The sequence below is a fragment of the Poecilia reticulata genome, chromosome 20 (assembly GCF_904066995.2).
Source record: "Poecilia reticulata chromosome 20, P_reticulata-male-v2, whole genome shotgun sequence".
In the NCBI taxonomy this organism is placed as follows: domain Eukaryota; kingdom Metazoa; phylum Chordata; class Actinopteri; order Cyprinodontiformes; family Poeciliidae; genus Poecilia; species Poecilia reticulata.
This window is the reverse complement of record NC_088849.1, coordinates 645,251-664,315: the sequence shown is the minus strand read 5'-3', so window position 1 is coordinate 664,315 and position 19,065 is coordinate 645,251. Positions and strand designations below refer to the sequence as shown.

The 19,065-nt window shown below is 41.0% G+C and overlaps 1 protein-coding gene across 2 annotated transcripts in view; it reads left to right on the top strand.

Annotated features, from left to right (window-relative positions):
• The first annotated feature begins 1,482 nt into the window (after positions 1 to 1,482).
• Positions 1,483 to 19,065, top strand: part of cubn (cubilin (intrinsic factor-cobalamin receptor)) — a 162,197-nt gene continuing 144,614 nt past the window's right edge. Inside the window, exons 1-6 of one of the 2 annotated variants that reach the window (XR_014085253.1) lie at positions 1,483 to 1,799; positions 2,000 to 2,129; positions 7,658 to 7,753; positions 8,316 to 8,354; positions 8,436 to 8,537; positions 8,670 to 8,773. Coding sequence is in view for 1 of the 2 variants with exons in the window: in XM_081601345.1 (XP_081457471.1) it covers positions 1,702 to 1,799; positions 2,000 to 2,129; positions 7,658 to 7,753; positions 8,316 to 8,354; positions 8,436 to 8,537; positions 8,670 to 8,773 (569 nt within the window). In the remaining variant the exon portion in view is untranslated. The remainder of the gene's footprint in view (positions 1,800 to 1,999; positions 2,130 to 7,657; positions 7,754 to 8,315; positions 8,355 to 8,435; positions 8,538 to 8,669; positions 8,774 to 19,065) is intronic. The other variant, XM_081601345.1, reaches the window with a different exon arrangement.

Genomic DNA, 19,065 nt, shown 5'->3' with positions numbered 1-19,065 from the left:
GATTTCCTTAATTTTGGGATTAAGGAAATCGGCGCCAGTAACGAGTTGCAAAGTATTGCGTTACTGACGTCGGACCACTTTTTTCAGTAATGAGTGATTACTCATTACTGAAAAAAGTGGTCCGACGTCAGTAACGCAATTGATATTTCAAATAATTTTAGTTTTAGTTTTAATGAATAATAAAGCTCATAAACAGTCCAGGAACAGGCAGCACGGCAGACAGACAAGCACACAGCTAATCGCCGGTAGCACTGAAAAACAAAAGACTGAATAACTGGAGCTGACGCCGACACAGGACTTAACCAGTACTACTGGGACGACGGACAGACAGACGCAGACAGCTAACGCTTGACAATAGACAACAGATGATACTAAATACACACGGGGCAATCACGGGAACGAGACACACCAGGGAATCAATCAACGCAGAGGAAAGACGCAGAGACAGGACTAACAGGGAACAGGATCACACAGAAACTCAAAAATGAACACATAGAAACACGGATCACGACAGGTTTTCATTAGTCTTGCTTGTGTAAGCTGAGAGAAGAGTCACCAGGTGTCATTTGCAAGTCTCAGGACTAGAGTTAAAGATCACCTAGAGCACATGTGTCAAACTCGAGGCTCCTTGGCCAAATCTGGCCCGCTATAGCTTTTTATGTGGCCCTCTAGATTCTAGACTGAGCATTTAGTGTGCTTAAATATTATGTTATCAATCAAATCAGTGCAGTTTTTTTCATTTACTGCCAAATTATATCAATCAGTCCCTCCAGTTTCTTGAGAATTGTCATGGAAATTCACGTAAAATCAACAAATTCTTGCACCTTTTTGCACTAAGATATAATTGGGGGTTTACTGCAGATTTTCGTCAGAAATTGTCAAAAACTTTCTTGTACTAAACACCTGCATCAGCCTTAATTGATGTCAGATTATAGTCCATGATCTATACAGTAAGTAATAAAAATTCACATTTGCTGTCATAAATTAGAGCAAATATCACAAATATTTCCAAATTAGTATCACAAACACTTTAATTTTTATTGCAAAAAATCACAAAAAGTGTGGCAAAATCTGAAAAGATGTTCAATATGATTTAATTTTAAGAGTTCATTAATATTTTGTGAGTTTGTGAACAGGTTTTATCAATACGTTCTGGCACAACTGGCCCCTTGAGAGCATTCATGATCTTAATTTGGCCCAAAACGAAGATGAGTTTGACACCCCTGACCTAGAGGGAAACCCTAGGGGGGTTTATCAAATGTTGGCCACATAAAACAATTTATGAAGAACTTTTTACATTAATTTGTTTTAAAATATCTACTCAAGTTGGGATAGAGAAATGTATGTATTTTTGTTCCGTTTCTAGTTGTTCATGACCTCACAGTTAATAACTATAAATAATTGAGCATTTACACCTTAGTGAATTTATCCTTAGCAGTGATTTGAAATATCTCCTTATAATGATGTCAAAGTCACATGAAGCAGGTTACTCATTTCTTAAAATCATGTGAAAGACATTCTCACTCAATGATAAACCACAGTTAAACCATAATAAAGGCATCATGGGTATAATGCTTTGGGAAACAGGTTTTTTATGCTTTTGTTTTCAGGTCAAAGTCTTAAAAGTAAGTATTAGACTGCTGACACACAGGATGCCTCAGTAAAGCTGTTCAGAGTCACCATCCAAGAAATCCCGTCTTGATGGCTGGGACACTGCAGCCTTCATGGCTGCTACTCTGTCTTGTCTTTCTGTTGTATGGACTGCCGGGAGAGCCAATGGACAACTCACAATTGACACAGTAAGTGTGAATCGAAGAGATCAAAGAAAGATTTAAAGAGATTAAATAAAATGTGTGAAAAACTCTATTATTTGGTTTCCTTGTTTTGCCTTATCCTAAATAATTAGGGTTTTGAAATCATGTAGATGATATCTGGAACAAGATTGGGTAAATTTGCACTTTACTGGATTGCTTTAAAACCTGAATGTTTTTTTTTGTAGGCCTCGTATGCTATCAGAAAATGGTCACCTGGTGTTTAAAACAGGTGACAACAAAGAGATCCGCTTCGAGCCTTCGTCATCAGGCCGGGTAAAAGTGGGCAACGAAGACCTCACACAGCTTCTAAGCCAGGTAAACTCAGGTTTCAGTTCATGTCTATGTATAAAAATGTCATCTGATACTGCAAATTTACTGTGGTTTTAAATTAATAAAAGCTTCCAAACAGAGGCCATTTCACTGATGGAGAGCAAATTCAACACAAGGAAAAAAACAGGTACTTATTGTTCCAAACAGAAAACTACAAAGATAAAAATGATATGACATATGTCATCAAAACGCTGAATTAAAGAGGCCACATTATCTTCTAGACATCACAAAGTTACAAATATTCTGAAGTTCACAGTTATAACACTGCAGCAACGTCTTCACAGATAAATCAATCCTCCAGCTGCAGCTGATCCAGAAGCTGCTGCTCGCATTCCCACTAAAACCAGGAAGATGGAGACATAACACCAGTTTTAAAGTCCCTACACTGGCTCCCTGTAGCCAAGAGAATAGACTTTAAAATACTGTTGTTAGTTTATAAATCACTGAATGGTTTAGCACCACAATACATTAAAGATCTGTTATTGCTGTACCAAACTTCCAGACCCCTGAGGTTCTGGTTCTGCTCTTTATCAACAAAACCAGATCCAAATGAGGAGAAGCAGCATTCAGCTTCTATGCACCACAAATCTGGAACAAACTTCCAGAAACTGTAAAACTCAGCTGTTTAGAATTGCACAGGTCCTTCTAAAAAAATTAGCATATTGTGATAAAGTTCATTATTTTCCATAATGTAATGATAAAAATTAAACTGTCATATATTTTAGATTCATCGGACACCAACTGAAATATTTCAGGTTTTTTATTGTTTTAATACTGATGATTTTGGCATACAGCTCATGAAAACCCAAAATCCCTGTCTCAAAAAATGAGCATATCATGAAAAGGTTCTCTGAACGAGCCGTTAACCTCATCATCTGAATCAACAAAGTAACTCTAAACACCTGCAAAGGATTCCTGAGGCTTTTAAAAACTCCCAGCCTGGTTCATTACTCAAAACCGCAATCATGGGTAAGACTGCAGACCTTACTGCTGTCCAGAAGGCCATCACTGACGCCCTCAAGCAAAAGGGTAAGACAGAAATTTCTGAATGAATAGGCTGTTCCCAGAGTGCTGTATCAAGGCACCTCAGTGGGAAGGAAAAAGTGTGGCAGAAAACGCTGCACAACGAGAAGAGGTGACCGGACCCTGAGGAAGATGGTGGAGAAGGACCGATTCCAGACCTTGGGGGAAGCAGTGGACTGAGTCTGGAGTAGAAACATCCAGAACCACCGTGCACAGGCGTGTGCAGGAACTGGGCTGCAGGTGCTGCATTCCCCAGGTCAAAGGTCAAGACACTTTTGAACCAGAAACAGAGGCAGAAGCGTCTGACCTGGGCTACAGAGAAGCAGCACTGGACTGATGCTCAGTGGTCCAAAGTAATTTTTTCGGATGAAAGCAAATTTTGCATGTCATTTGGAAATCAAGGTGCCAGAGTCTGGAGGAAGACTGGAGAGAAGGAAATGCTAAAATGCCAGAAGTCCAGTGTCAAGTACCCACAGTCAGTGATGGTCTGGGAGCCATGTCAGCTGCTGGTGTTGGTCCACTGTGTTTTATCAAGGGCAGGTCAATGCAGCAGCTATCAGGAGGTTTTGGAGCACTTCATGCTTCCATCTGCTGAAAAACTTTATGGAGATGAAGATTTCATTTTTCAGCACAACCTGCTCAGTGCCAAAACCACTGGTATTACTGACCATGGTGTTACTGAGCTCAATTGGCCTGCCAACTCTCCTGACCTGAACCCCATTGAGAATCTGTGGGATATTGTGAAGAGAAAGTTAAGAGAAGCAAGACCCAAAACTCTGGATGAGCTTAAGGCCATCGAAGCATCCTGGGCTCCATAACACCTCAGCAGAGCCACAGGCTGATGGCCTCCATGCCGCATTGAAGGCTGCAAAAGGATTCCTGACCAAGTATTGAGTTCATAACTGAACATAATTATTTGAAGGTTGACTTTTGGTATTAAAACACATTTCTTTTATTGGTCGGATGAAATATGCTCATTTTTTGAGACAGGGATTTTGGGTTTTCATGAGCTGTTCGTTCAGCTATTAAAACAATAAAAGACCTGAAATATTTCAGTTGGTGTGCAATGAATCTAAAATATGACAGTTTAATTTTTATCATTATATTATGGAAAATAATGAACTTTATCACAATATGCTAATTTTTTTTAAAAGGACCTGTATTTGATGAAAATAAACAAAAAAAGAAAAAAAACATGAACGATCTGTGCGCTGGATTTTTACCTTAGAATGGCCAACTTTCTGTTATTCCTCTGTCAATTTGATACAGTAGGGGCTTCCACACTTCCCATATCTGTGTCCTCTGTCACTTTTATCAGCAGTTAAAACTGTTTAATCCGTTGTTAACAAGTGGTAACCTGTTTTTCCGAGCCACCTTCAAATGCATCATGAGCGCTACGACAGTCGCAGTGGGTTTACACCTGTGCAGCAGTGAAGGAGACCTGCTGCTGCTGCTGTGCAGAGCTATGCAAGTGTGTTAGAATCATGGCAGCAAACCAGCAAAACGCAAAGAACTTTTCACAGTTTTTCCCCCAAACTAACAGACTGTAAAGCTGTTAGCTAAAAGATGACTAGCTAATATCAATACAGCATGTCTATATTCAGCTATGCACATTAATTTTGCCCCCCCAAAAAGGCGATTCCTAAATTATGACAGAATTTAAAAAATGGAAAAATATACAGATTAGTGATTAATGAATCACATTAACCCAATAAGAGGTCAAATTTGAAAAATACATTTAATAACCAGAAGTTATCCATTTCTGGTTGCAGTCTATTGCCTGTTAACAGGCAATAGAAGTAACTTTACTTGAAATGAAAACCAAAAATGGTTGCAAACTGCATAGGTGTTCCTAAACACTATTGCCCTAGAAATGAATACTTTATTTATTTTTATTTATTTAATTGTTTATTTATTTTGAACAGGATAGAAGTATTAAATCACACACATGAACAAGGACTTTCTTCAGAACATCAGCACACATGGCCAATCTTGGCTTTCCCAGAGTCAAAATCTTCTGGACTAAAAAAAATCAAAAGTGCCAGTTTTTAGCAGGAAAATGATGAGGAATAAGTTCTGCAAACTTCTCAAAGGGTCTTCCAACAACTGGCACCATTATTATGAACTAAAGAATACCAAAGCCACACCAATTACCAGAAGATGGGCCACTGTGAAAAGAAGGAAGCATTTTAGCTAACTGTCACAAAGTGGTTTGACGATAATCCTGTGGTGATGGCCTCCACCATTTATGGGAAATATCTAAATGATATTTCAGTCGATGGTCAAACAAAGAAAAAACTTGTGTCCGGTACGACAACCAGAAGTGATGGAGGGTGGCGTAGACCTTAATGACCAAATGTTGAGCTTTCATCGAATGTCAACCAGAGCCAAGAAATGGACATTCCCATCACAAATGCCTGGCTATAGACAAACAAACAAATTAATCCTGGCCCACCTAGCACGGCACCTTTCCTGGCTCTAATGGTGCGTTCACACCAAACGTGTTTTGAATGTCAGGCCCATCTGGTTTACATTCAAAGTCTGTGTGGAGGCACATTGAGGGCCGTGGAGGAGCGTTCCGAGTGTCTAGCGTGGCACAATTTGAACCGTTTGGACCGTTTTTATGACATTCCACATAGACTGTGAAAGTAAACCAGACGCACCTGATGCTTAAAACGCTTTTGGTATGAACGCACCAAAAGTGCACACGTGTCAAACTTGAAGCGTCAAATGCACTTTGACATGCATGATGCGTTTGGTGTGAATGCACCATGAGTCTGTCTCTTCATCAGATTGTCCTGGATCTGATGAAGTCCCCTATCATAAGCTGATATTTATCCTCATCTTCATCTGACAACTCCAGATCTGAATCTTCCTCTACTATCTTGTGTTTCACATCTTTCCCCTACAACAATGTGGAGTCATTACTGAAATGGTCCTGATGTCCACTGCAATTGACATTCGTAAAAGGTCTGTTATTTCTAAACAGAAATTATTAAATTGTTTTAACTGGTCAAAATATTATTGGTATTTAATTAACAAGAATACCAATAATTATCATAACAAAAATAACAAAAGTTAAATATTTGACTCATCTACCCTCTTTCCATAAAATGTGGGTGCTGGCAGGTCGGCCATTTTGATTTAGGAAAAAAAGGGACTTCTAGGTATGTAAACCTATCACATGACACATCACTGGAAAGCCCAGGATGTCCTCTAATCTAAAGAGTGCTGTAGGGCTAGAAAGGGTAACTCGAAGTATAAACAAAAAATAAGCTTCAACAAAATGTCCACTATAATGGACATCAGTGTATGGGCCGGGCCTCAGGAGGATATAACATTAGAATAAAATTTCAAGCTGAAATCTGAACCTTCATTCTAGTGATGAACTGTAATCTGGGCAAAATTCTTTGTGTGAGATCCGGTGTTTTAATCTGTCTTTATTATGTCTGACTTCATGTAGGAAACAATGACCATAAGTTTATTCTTTGCACATAACCATCAGTTACAGAGCAGACTAATTAGTCTATGTAAACAAGCAGACATGTATTATAAACCTTGTGTAAGTATCTGACCTTATTATATTTTACACACATAAAAGGCTGTTCCTGCTCATACAAGTCAGGGAAAGATTAACAAGTTTAGACTTCCACACAGTAAGATCAAAGGTCAAGTGGTCCGAGGTCTGCAGTCTATTGATTCAGAATGTAAATTCTGTGCAGTAAGTATTTTAATGCAATGCATTAAAACATAGCCCTGTAAAAATATTAATCATATTAAAATATGTTCTCTGGAAAAAAAAGTATGTATTATTTGTTAAAATGGTTTTTAACTGTCAGTAACTTAACTCACTGCTTCTCACCTCATACCTCGTTTCAAAATGCCTTTTTCTGAAAAGAACCCGATTAGGAAGTCATGTGGTCACTGTAGTATTAGTCTGACTCATTAAAATCCATCTGTTTTATTTTTGATCATGTTGTATATTTTTGTTTTAAAACTTTGTGTTAATCCCTGATCCCATGGAACAACTTTTTTTAATAATATTGTGAGAATGTCTTTGTGGACACCTTCTAACAGCATCCTAACAACATGCTGCAGAGCTTGGCATCAGAGTCTTGACATGCTGCTTCCAAATAAAGCCAGACTGCTCCACATCATTATGCCATCAGCTACTAAACAGATGCTTTTCTTCTATGAACTTATTTTAGCCATTGGTCTTGTTTTATGATTTGAAGTGGCTAAAGAATCGGTCCTGTTCTGTAGCAGACTGCTTGATTGATGATAGCTTAATTGGTTTAGAACTTGAAGTCTTGCATGATAATTTCTACCATGTAAAATTGCACAAACTTTTATAAGTTATTTAGAATGTTTATCAGCCAAACATATGACTTTGTTGCACTCATTTTTTAGTGAAACTTGCAATATTTTTGATAAACTGGTGAATATAGTGCCCAAACTAAGAATGAAAACTGTTTTCATTCTTATTTTAGATCAAAGCTAATAAAGAAGACATTGATGACATCAAGACTCATGGAGGAGCAATTCCCCCTGAAATATCCAACAACCTCAACCAACTTAATACCAAGGTAACAGAAATCTAATACATTTTGTGTGAGGAAGATGATCATTACTAGAAGTAATCAGTAATACATATTGAAGATTAGATATATGGAATTTAGAAGTTCCTGACTGTTAAAAAGGTGCCACATCAAAGGAAACTTGGGTTATGTCAGGGACAACCACTACAACAGCTAGAGGATGTCTTTGTTGTTAAGGAGCCACTGCTCCTACCAATGGAAACACACTAAATTACATTTGAAATGGTTCACTCTTCCACTTCTTCTTGTGAAGTAAGAAGATTCATATCTAAAGCAGTGCTCACCTCAACAGAATCCTTTGAAGCTGACACCTTGAAGCTGTTGTGGCTTGGTCTTAAAAGCAGACTAACAGAACCACATGGCATTTACTAACAACCTCACAGCTATATTTTCTAACAGCAAATAAATGTTTGTCTGATTTTATTTAACAGTTTGCACATGTTTATTTGAATTTAACTCTCAAATTATTTTCATTGGTGCAACACTATAAAGGTATCAAGAATGTGTACCACATTTCCACAACAAAACTGACTTTCCATGGTTCTTTCAGGTGACAACACTGGGTAACCAAGTAACAGAACTTCAACAGGTGAGACTTGGAAGTGTGTGATCATGCTTCAGAACTAGAAACTATGTAGGAAGTTCTGGTTTCCTGCTTATTTTCTTCCAGACAGTCCAGAGAGTGTCTTGCAGCAGTAATCCTTGCCATAATGGAGGAACATGTCTGAACTTATTGAACTCCTATCATTGTCTGTGTCCAAGCAACTGGGCTGTGAGTTCTATGCTGTTTAAGAAATAAAAATACATAGTTTATATATCGGTTTCAGCTTATGACATGCTAGAATGTGGTTGTGATGCTACCGTCTGTGTTTTATGTACTTAATGTATGTGTGTTGTGTGTTAGGGTCCTAACTGTGCCAGTGATGTAAATGAATGCCAGGCATTTGCAGGAACACCACAGGGTTGTCAGAATGGGGCAAGCTGTGTCAACAGCCCTGGATCGTTTACGTAAGTCTTTAGCTTTCAAGTGCTATTAAACTATACTTCTTGGTACAAAAATGCACAAAATGTTTTATAGTTTAAAATACTGTCGGCATATACCTTTATGGTAACATTTAATGTCATGTCAAAGTACATAATCATATATTTATTACAGTGATAAAATCTAGGCATCCGAAAATTGCTACTCTTGCTAGTCAAAGACTTGAAGCAGAAAAAATCTATGATGCAAATGTCAGCTACAAATTAGCCAAATCAGCTGCGTAAAGTCTGGTCAAAGATTTGCTGATCTAAGTGCAGTACAAAGTTCAGCATATAAAACTACTGAGTCAGCAAGTGACACGAAACTGCTACATAAAAAAAATGATTCAAATACACAAAACTGCTGATTTTCTCACAAGTTTGGTAGAGACAGTGTCGGATAAAACTTCAGATTAACTTTGCAAACATTTTTAAAGGATCTGATTTTGAAAGTAAAAATGTGATATTGTTAGTTCATCTTTTTAATGGTTGCTCTATTTGTTCTTCAGTGTGAATTTAACCCACATATCATTTAACATGTCCACTCTAACTATTATTAAAAATCAATGACATCAAACCTGAAACACATTTATCTTTCATTAATAATACTCTGACAAAAATAGAGCATTTATTAAGCTCATAGCTTACTAAATGTTGTTGAGACACGCATCAGCTATAGCACTGGCAGTGAAAAAATACATTGAAAAAGTACAATATTTTTGTCCCTCATTTCAGAATTAACCCTGTGTATTATATAGATTCATTGCACATGAGGAAATTATTTCTTCTTATTTTCCATCCATCCATCCATTTTCTTCCGCTTATCCGGGGTCGGGTCGCGGGGCAGCAGCTTCAGAAGGGAGGTCCAGACTTCCCTCTCCCCAGCCACTTCTTCCAGCTCCTCCGGGGGAATCCCAAGGCGTTCCCAGGCCAGCCGAGAGACATAGTCCCTCCAGCGTGTCCTGGGTCTTCCCCGAGGCCTCCTCCCGGTGGGACGTGCCCTGAACACCTCACCAGGGAGGCGTCCAGGAGGCATCCTGACCAGATGCCTGAGCCACCTCAACTGGCTCCTCTCGACGTGGAGGAGCAGCGGCTCTACTCTGAGTCCCTCCCGGATGACTGAGCTTCTCACCCTATCTCTAAGGGAGAGCCCAGCCACATTGCGGAGGAAACCCATTTCAGCCGATGTATCCGTGATCTCGTTCTTTCGGTCATGACCCAAAGCTCATGACCATAGATGAGGGTGGGAACGTAGATCGACCGGTAAATCAAGAGCTTCGCTTTTTGACTCGGCTCTCTCTTCACCACGACGGACCGGTACAGCGCCCGCTTCACAGCAGACGCTGCCCCAATCCGCCTGTCGATCACCCGCTCCCTTCTTCCCTCATTTGTGAACAAGATCCCCAGATACTTAAACTCCTCCACTTGAAGCAGGACGACCCCCCTGACCCGGAGAAGGCACTCACCCTTTTCCGGCTCAAGACCATGGCCTCGGATTAGGAGGCACTGAGCCTCATCCCGGCCGCTTCACACTCGGCCGCGAACCGCTCCAGTGAGAGCTGCAGATCACGTTCCGATGAAGCCAACAGAACCACATCATCCGCAAAAAGCAGAGATGCGATCCTAAGGCCACCAAAACGGATCCCCTCAACACCTCGGCTGCGCCTAGAAATTCTGTCCATAAAAGTATTGAACAGAATCGGTGACAAAGGGCAGCCTTGGCGGAGTCCAACTCTCACCGGAAACAAGCCCTACTTACTGCCGGCAATGCGAACCAGACTCAGACTCCGGTCATACAGGGTCACGGTCGAACGCCTTCTCCAACTCCACAAAACACATGTAGACTGGTTGGGTGAACTCCCATGCACCCTCCAGGACCTTGCTGAGGGTATAGAGCTGGTCCAGTGTTCCACGACCACGACAAAAACCACACTGCTCTTCCTGAATCCGAGGTTCGACTATCCGACGGACCCTCCTCTCCAGGACCCCTGAATAGACCTTACAAGGGAGGCTTAAGAGTGTGACCCCCCTGTAATTGGAGCACACCCTCCGGTCCCCCTTTTTATACAGGGGGACCACCACCCCAGTCTGCCAATCCAGGGGAACTGCCCCCGATGTCCATGCGATATTGCAGAGTCGCGTTAGCCAACACAACCCCGCAACATCCAGAGCCTTAAAGAACTCCGGGAGGATCTCATCCACCCCCAGGGCCCTGCCACCGAGGAGCTTTTTGACCACCTCAGCGACCTCGTCCCCAGAGACTGGAGAGCCCAACCCAGAGTCCCCATGCTCAGCTTCCTCAACAGAAGGCATGTTGGTGGGATTGAGGAGGTCTTCGAAGTACTCCACCCACCGGCCCACAACGTCCCTAGTTCAGGTCAGCAGCGCACCATCCTCACTATAAACAGTGTTGGTGCTGCACTGCTTCCCCCTCCCGAGACGCCGGATGGTGGACCAGAATCGCCTCAAAGCCGTACAGAAGTCTGTCTCCACGGCCTCTCCAAACTCCTCCCACGCCCGAGTTTTTGCCTCAGCGACAACCCGAGCCGCATGCCGTTTCGCCCGCCGGTACCCATCAGCTGCTTCTGGAGTCCCACAGGCCAAAAAGGCCCGTGGGCCTTTTTGGGCTGTGGGACTCCTTCTTCAGCTTGACAGCATCCCTCACCGAAGGTGTCCACCAACGGGTTCGAGGGTTGCCGCCGCGACAGGCACCAACAACCTTGCTGCCGCAGCTCCGATAGGCCGCCTCGGCAATGGAGGTACGGAACATGGTCCACTCAGACTCAATGTCCCCCACCTCTCCCGGAACGTGTTCGAAGTTCTGCCGGAGATGAGAGTTGAAGCTCCGTCTCACAGGGGACTCCGCCAGACGTTCCCAGCAGACCCTCACTACACATTTGGGCCTGCCAGGTCTGACCGGCTTCCTCCCCCACCACCGGAGCCAACTCATCACCAGGAAGTGGTCAGTGGAAAGCTCCGCACCTCTCTTCACCCGAGTGTCCAAGACATATGGCCGCAAATCCGATGAGACGATGACAAAGTCAATCATCGAACTGCGGCCTAGGGCGTCCTGGCGCCAAGTGCACATATGGACGCCCTTATGCCTGAACATGGTGTTCGTGATGGACAATCCGTGACGAGCACAGAAGTCCAACAACAGAACACCGTGTTGGTTCAGATCGGTGGGGCCGTTCCTCCCAACCACGCCTCTCCAGGTCTCACTGTCATTGCCCACGTGAGCGTTGAAGTCCCCCAGTAAAACAAGGGAGTCCCCAGGAGGGGCACTCTCCAGTACCCCTTCTAAAGACTCCAAGAAGGGTGGGTAATCTGATCTGCTGTTTGGTCCGTAAGCACAAACAACAGTCTGAACCCGTCCCCCCTCCTAGGCGGAGGGAGGCTACCCTCTCGTTCACCGGGGTGAACCCCAACGTACAGGCGCCCAAATGGGGGGCAACAAGTATGACCACTCCAGCCCGGCCCCTCTCACCATGGGTAACTCCAGAGTGGAAGTACGTCCAGCCCCTCTCAGGAGACTGGTTCCAGAACCAGAGCCATGTGTCGAGGTGAGGCCCACTATTTCTAGCCGGAACCTCTCAGCCTCGCACACTAGCTCCGGCTCCTTCCCCACCAGAGAGGTGACGTTCCACGTCCCAAGAGCCAGCTTCTGCAGCCGAGGATCAGATCGCCAGGGTCCCCTCCCTCGGCTGCCGCCCATAGCACAATGCACCTGACCCCTTTGACCCCTCGGACAGGTGGTGAGCCCATCGGAAGGGGGACCCACGTCTCCTCTTCGGGCTGAGCCCAGCCGGGCTCCGTGGGTAAAAGCCCGGCCACCAGGCGCTCGCCATCGTGCCCCACCTCCAGGCCTGGCTCCAGAGTGGGGCCCCGGTGACCCGCGTCCGGGCAAGAGAAAACCAGGTCCAAAGTTATTCTCCATCATAAGGGGTCTTCTTATTTTGATCGTTATAATTTACAGATAATGAATGAATCTGAAAATTAAATCCTCATTTTCCTCATGATCTATTCAAGTGTGTTTTGCAAGCCAGAATGACAGGTGGAGACGATGTTTTTTTTGTTTGTTTGTTATTGTTTTTTTTACATTTTTTAAGTTTTAAATATTAATCTGTGCTTTGGTGTCATTACACTCTCCATGGATCCTACATTAGGCTTTTATAATGACGTCATCGAGAGAACGCCACACATTTCTGAAGACAGTTTTCCATGAACAGGGGCATTGCAATTTCAATCAAGAAATTTTCAAAAATAAATATCAACATTAACTCACAAATGATTTTCATTGGTGCAACATTATAAAGGTACTAGAAAAATAGCTATTCCTAGCGAAACAGCCGTGAGAATGCATATTTGCAGAACGTCTGCTGCAGAAATGCAAGAAAAAGTAGAGAAGAGCATAAAAAGTCAAAGAAAGCAGAAGAAATAGAAATAGTTTAAACAGTTGAACAGTGAAACAAATCAAAAAGCATAAATTTAGCAGAAGCGGAAATCAGTACAAAACCAGCAATAGTTGAAACAGTTGGAACAGTGAAACATAGCAACATAGGAAAATGAATAAAATAGGAGAAGCAGAAATTATTACAAAGCCATAAATATTTGAAGAAGTGAAAGATAGCAAAACAAAAAGGCATAAAGGAGCAGTAGAGGCAGAACAGTTTGATATATGATTTACTAAAATTGATTAAAGATTGCAGAAGACCTTAAAAGATAGTAAATCCAGGAGAAGTAGAAGGCATACAGAAAAGTAGATAAGCTAAAAAAAATAGTGAAACCAGTAGAAGTAGAAGGCATTTTCCATTTCAAATGCTTGGAAGCCAAGCCGGTGAGGCAGCAGCGAGTTGAGTCTCACCTCGGATAGCACAACCTCTTGCTAACTACACCGGTCTCTATTTTATGAGAGCATGCTCCTCCCGTCTGTACGTTGCCAATAAAATGGTTAAAAACATTTAATGTATGAAGTAATTTTCCATAATTTAGCTTATGTATTTAATGTAGTGTGTTTTTATTGTCACCAACTGTGTGTGTAATGTGATTAGTGTGCTGAGGAGCGATCAGAAACGCAGAGGCGCTCATTGTGACTCCACAACTGCAGAGTAAGAGACGGTAACAGCGAGCTAGCCATACAGTAGCTGCGCTGATACAGAGAGCGAGAAAGACGTGGTTTTCAGTTGTACTTTAACGGTTTCTCCCTTTGCTGTTAAGAACAGCACGTCAGTGACTAATTACATTATATATATATATATATATATATATATATATATATACACTGCTCAAAAAAATAAAGGGAACAGTCAAATAACACTTCCTAGATCTGAATGAATGAAATATTCTCATTGAATACTTTGTTCTGTACAAATTTGAATGTGCTGACAACAAAATTACACAAAAATCATCAATGGAAATCAAATGTATTAACCAATGGAGGCCTGGATTTGGAGCCACACACAAAATTAAAGTGAAAAAACACACTACAGGCTGATCCAACTTTAATGTAATGTCCTTAAAACAAGTCAAAATGAGGCTCAGTATTGTGTGTGGCCTCCACGTGCCTGTATGACCTCCCTACAACTCCTGGACATGCTCCTGATGAGGTGGCGGATAGTCTCCTGAGGGATCTCCTCCCAGACCTGGACTAAAGCATCCGCCAACTCCTGGACAGTCTGTGGTGCAACGTGACGTTGGTGGATGGAGCGAGACATGATGTCCCAGATGTGCTCAATCGGATTCAGGTCTGGGGAACGGTCGGGCCAGTCCATAGCTTCAATGCCTTCATCTTGCAGGAACTGCTGACACACTCCAGCCACATGAGGTCTAGCATTGTCCTGCATTAGGAGGAACCCAGGGCCAACCGCACCAGCATATGGTCTCACAAGGGGTCTGAGGATCTCATCTTGGTACCTAATGGCAGTCAGGCTACCTCTGGTGAGCACATGGAGGGCTGTGCGGCCCTCCAAAGAAATGCCACCCCACACCATTACTGACCCACTGCCAAACCGGTCATGCTGAAGGATGTTGCAGGCAGCAGACCACTCTCCACGGCATCTCCAGACTGTGTCACATCTGTCACATGTGCTCAGTGTGAACCTGCTTTCATCTGTGAAGAGCACAAGGCGCCAGTGGCGAATTTGCCAATCCTAGTGTTCTCTGGCAAATGCCAAGCGTCCTGCACGGTGTTGGGCTGTGAGCAAAACCCCCATCTGTGGATGTCGGGCCCTCATACCATCCTCATGGAGTCGGTTTCTAACCGTTTGTGCAGACACATGCACATTTGTGGCCTGCTGGAGGTCATTTTGCAGGGCTCTGGCAGTGCTCCTCCTGTTCCTTCTTGCACAAAGGCGGAGGTAGCGGTCCTGCTGCTGGGTTGTTGCCCTCCTACGGCCTCCTCCATGTCTCCTGGTGTACTGGCCTGTCTCCTGGTAGCGCCTCCAGCCTCTGGACACTACGCTGACAGACACAGCAAACCTTCTTGCCACAGCTCGCATTGATGACCCATCCTGGATGAGCTGCACTACCTGAGCCACTTGTGTGGGTTGTAGAGTCCGTCTCATGCTACCACGAGTGTGAAAGCACCACCAACATTCAAAACTGACCAAAACATCAGCCAGACAGCATAGGTACTGAGAAGTGGTCTGTGGTCCCCACCTGCAGAACCACTCCTTTATTGAGTGTGTCTTGCTAATTGCCAATAATTTCCATCCGTTGTATATTCAATTTGCACAACAGCAGGGGAAATTGATTGTCAATCAGTGTTGCTTCCTAAGTGGACAGTTTGATTTCACAGAAGTTTGATTTACTTGGGAGTTATATTGTGTTGTTTAAGTGTTCCCTTTATTTTTTTGAGCAGTATATATATATATATATATATATATATATATATATATATATATATATATATATATATGTATTAGTGAAACTTAGCAAAGGTATACCAGAATTCAGCTGAAGAAGCAGAAGTTTGTGTGCAACCTGAATTATTTGAAAAAGTCAAAAAGTGAAACGGAGCCGAAGAAAGAGAAGAATTAGCACAAGAGGAAATTAGTGCAAAACCAGAAGTACTTGAAACAATTTAACATTGAAACAGCAATAAGCTTAAATTAGCGGAAGCAGAAAAAACAGAAATATTTGAAGGAGTAAAACATAGCTAAACAAAAATCATAAAGGATCAGAAGAAGCAGAACATTTTGATATATGAATTGCTAAAATTGATTAAAGATTGCAGAAGACCTTAAAAGAAAACAGAAAAGTAGACAAGCAGAATGCATAGAAACAGATCAAAACAGAGCACAAGAGAAAAATACATTGAAAGAATAGAAAAAGTATGTCATGGCTGTTCTCCAGAGGAGTTTGACAGAAAACTGTAAGACCTGTAGCAATAATAGTAAAACTTCCATAAAGTAGACACTCGTGGCTACATTTTAATGCATAAATTATTTATCTAGAGTGAAATATGTATGAATAGCATCATTTTGTTTGTTAAAAATCAGAAGAAGTTCAAAAATGGCAGTTACTAATGGCAGTTACTAGAGTGTACACTCTGGTAACGGACGTCAGTTAGTGAACTCCACCATGTATTTCAATGGGGCAAAAAATTTGCACAAAAGGGCAATTATTTCAAAAAGTGCAATAGTGAAGTTTACCAAAAGTCATAGCACCATTCTCCTGAAGAAGCTGAACGTTTTGATATATGAATTAGTACAATTAGTGAAAGATAGCAGTAGTTAACCGACGAAAAACCTACGGAAACTGGAATAACTAGAAAAATAGCTGTTCCTAGCGCAACAGCCATGAGAATGCATATTTGCAGAATCACTGCTGCAGAAATGCCAGAAAAAGTAGAGAAAAGCTTAAGAAGTAGAAGAAAGCAGAAGAAATAGAAATAATTGAATCAGTTGAATAGTGAAAAAAATCAAAAAGCAGAAATTTATAGGATAAATTAGTACACAACCAGAAATATTTGAAGAAGTGAAACATAGCAAAACAAAGCATAATTGAGCAATAGAGGCATATTTGCAGTATGGAGACATGCAAGAAAGATGAGAACCAAGATTAAGATGTAGAAAAAACATAAGAAAGATAAAGTCAAACATTAAGTAATTTAAGTAATTAAATTTAGCAAAGGTATAGCAGAATTCAGCAGAAGAAGTTTGGAGTTTGTGGGCAACTTGAATTATTTGAAAAAACCCAAAAGTGAAACGGACATGAAGAAAACGCATAATTATCACAGGAAGCAGGGGACAGATGTGCAGTCTGTCATCATTGAAAAATATGAATGAAATCATTCATAAAGATATTTTCACCAAGTATCTATCATTTAATTTAACCAAATCTGGTGTGGGTTTTTTTTCATTCAAAATTGCTTAATTTTTCCATTTTCCAATTCAAATGCTTGGAAGCGAAGCCGGTGATGCAGCAGTGAGCTGAGCATCACCTGGGATTGCGCAACTTCTCGCTAACTGCACCGGTTGCTATTCTATCAGAGCATGCTCCGTCTGTCTAAGTCGCCAATAAAATGGTTAAAAACATTTAATGTATGAACTGATTTTCCATAATTTATTCTATGTATTTAATATACTGTTTTTATTGTCACCAGCTGTGTGTGTAACGTGTTTCGTGTGCTGAGGAGTGATCGAAAACGACATATTATTCGAGACGGCAAATGCCATACAGATTTGAGGTGAGGCAGGCAGTTCTCGTGCCTCATTGCTGGGGGTACTCATGAACCCAGATATTGTAACTCCACAAACGAAGAAGGGAGAACGTAACGGCAGAGAACGCCAAGCAGAACGTCAGAGACATTCAGGAGCACTCGGATATTTCCACTTCCACGACTGTGGATTTTACATGCTTGTTAAATCAATACAAGAAAGATTTGGCACCAGTTTTAAGTCTTGTGTACAATTCGTGTTTTAAAACATACCATTTTAAACTTTATTTATTTTTTATTGCCTTAGAATTAATTCTAACATTCAAAATTATATAGACTAATTATGAATTCCCTTCGTTACTCATGCCTTACTGTCACTTTTGTTGAAAGTTCAGAATATATTAGCATAAATTATTAATAAATAACACTGTTTCTTCATCACTGTCATGAACAAAATATTAAATAAAAAATATAAATTTAACTTACTGTGGGAGAGGCTGCAGGAGCTTGCTCCGCTCAGCAAATGCAGGTGACTTCAAAGAACGCCGCTTAAAGCCATTCAACTGCTCATGTCCATAAGGCCGTGCCAGGCATAGACATAATATAAGAATATATTATGGCTATGGTGGAGAGTTTACACGTTCTCAATTGCACACACACAAACTATATATATATATATATATATATATATATATATATATATATATATATATATATATATATATATATATATACACAAAATGTATTAGTGAAACTTAGTGAAGGTATACCAGAATTCAGCTGACGTAGCAGAAGTTTGTGTACAACCTGAATTATTTGGAAAAGGTCAGAAAGTGAAACAGAGTTTAAGAAAGAGCATAATTGAAACAAAAGGAAATTAGTGCAAACCCAGAAATAGTTGAAGCAATTGAATAGTGAATACACTATATTAATAGTTTAATAGTGAATTATATTGTTTATATTGTATACATTATATAATATATAAATTATAGCAGAATTCAGCAGAAGAAGCAGGAGTTTGTGTACAACCTGAATTATTTGAAAAAGTCAAAAAGTGAAACAGAGTTTAAGAAAGAGCATAATTGAAACAAAAGGAAATTAGTGCAAACCCAGAAACAATTGAATAGTGAAACGGCAATAAGCATAAAGAATTAGTGGAAACAGTAAACCAGAAATATTTGAAGGAGTAAAACAGAGCAAAACCAAAAGCAAAAAGGGTCAGAAGAAGCAGAAATGTTTGATATATGAATTTAAAAAATTGATTAAAGATTGTAGAAGATCTTAAAAGATAGTAAAACCAGTAGAACCAGAAGGCAAACAGAAAAGTAGACCAGCAGAATGCATAGAAACACTCCAGAGGAGTTTGACAGAAAACAGTAAAACCTGTAGCAGTGAAAGTAATAATTCACTTGTGGCTACATTTTAATGCATAAATTATTTCTCTACAGTGAAATATGTATGAACAGCATAATTTTGTTTAAAAAAGAGCAGAAAAAGTTCAAAAACGGCAGTTACTAGAGTGGACACTCTAGTAACTGCCGAATTCCACCATGAATTTCAATGGGGCAAAAGATTTGCACAAAAGGGCAATTATTTCAAAAAGTGCAATAGTGAAGTTTAC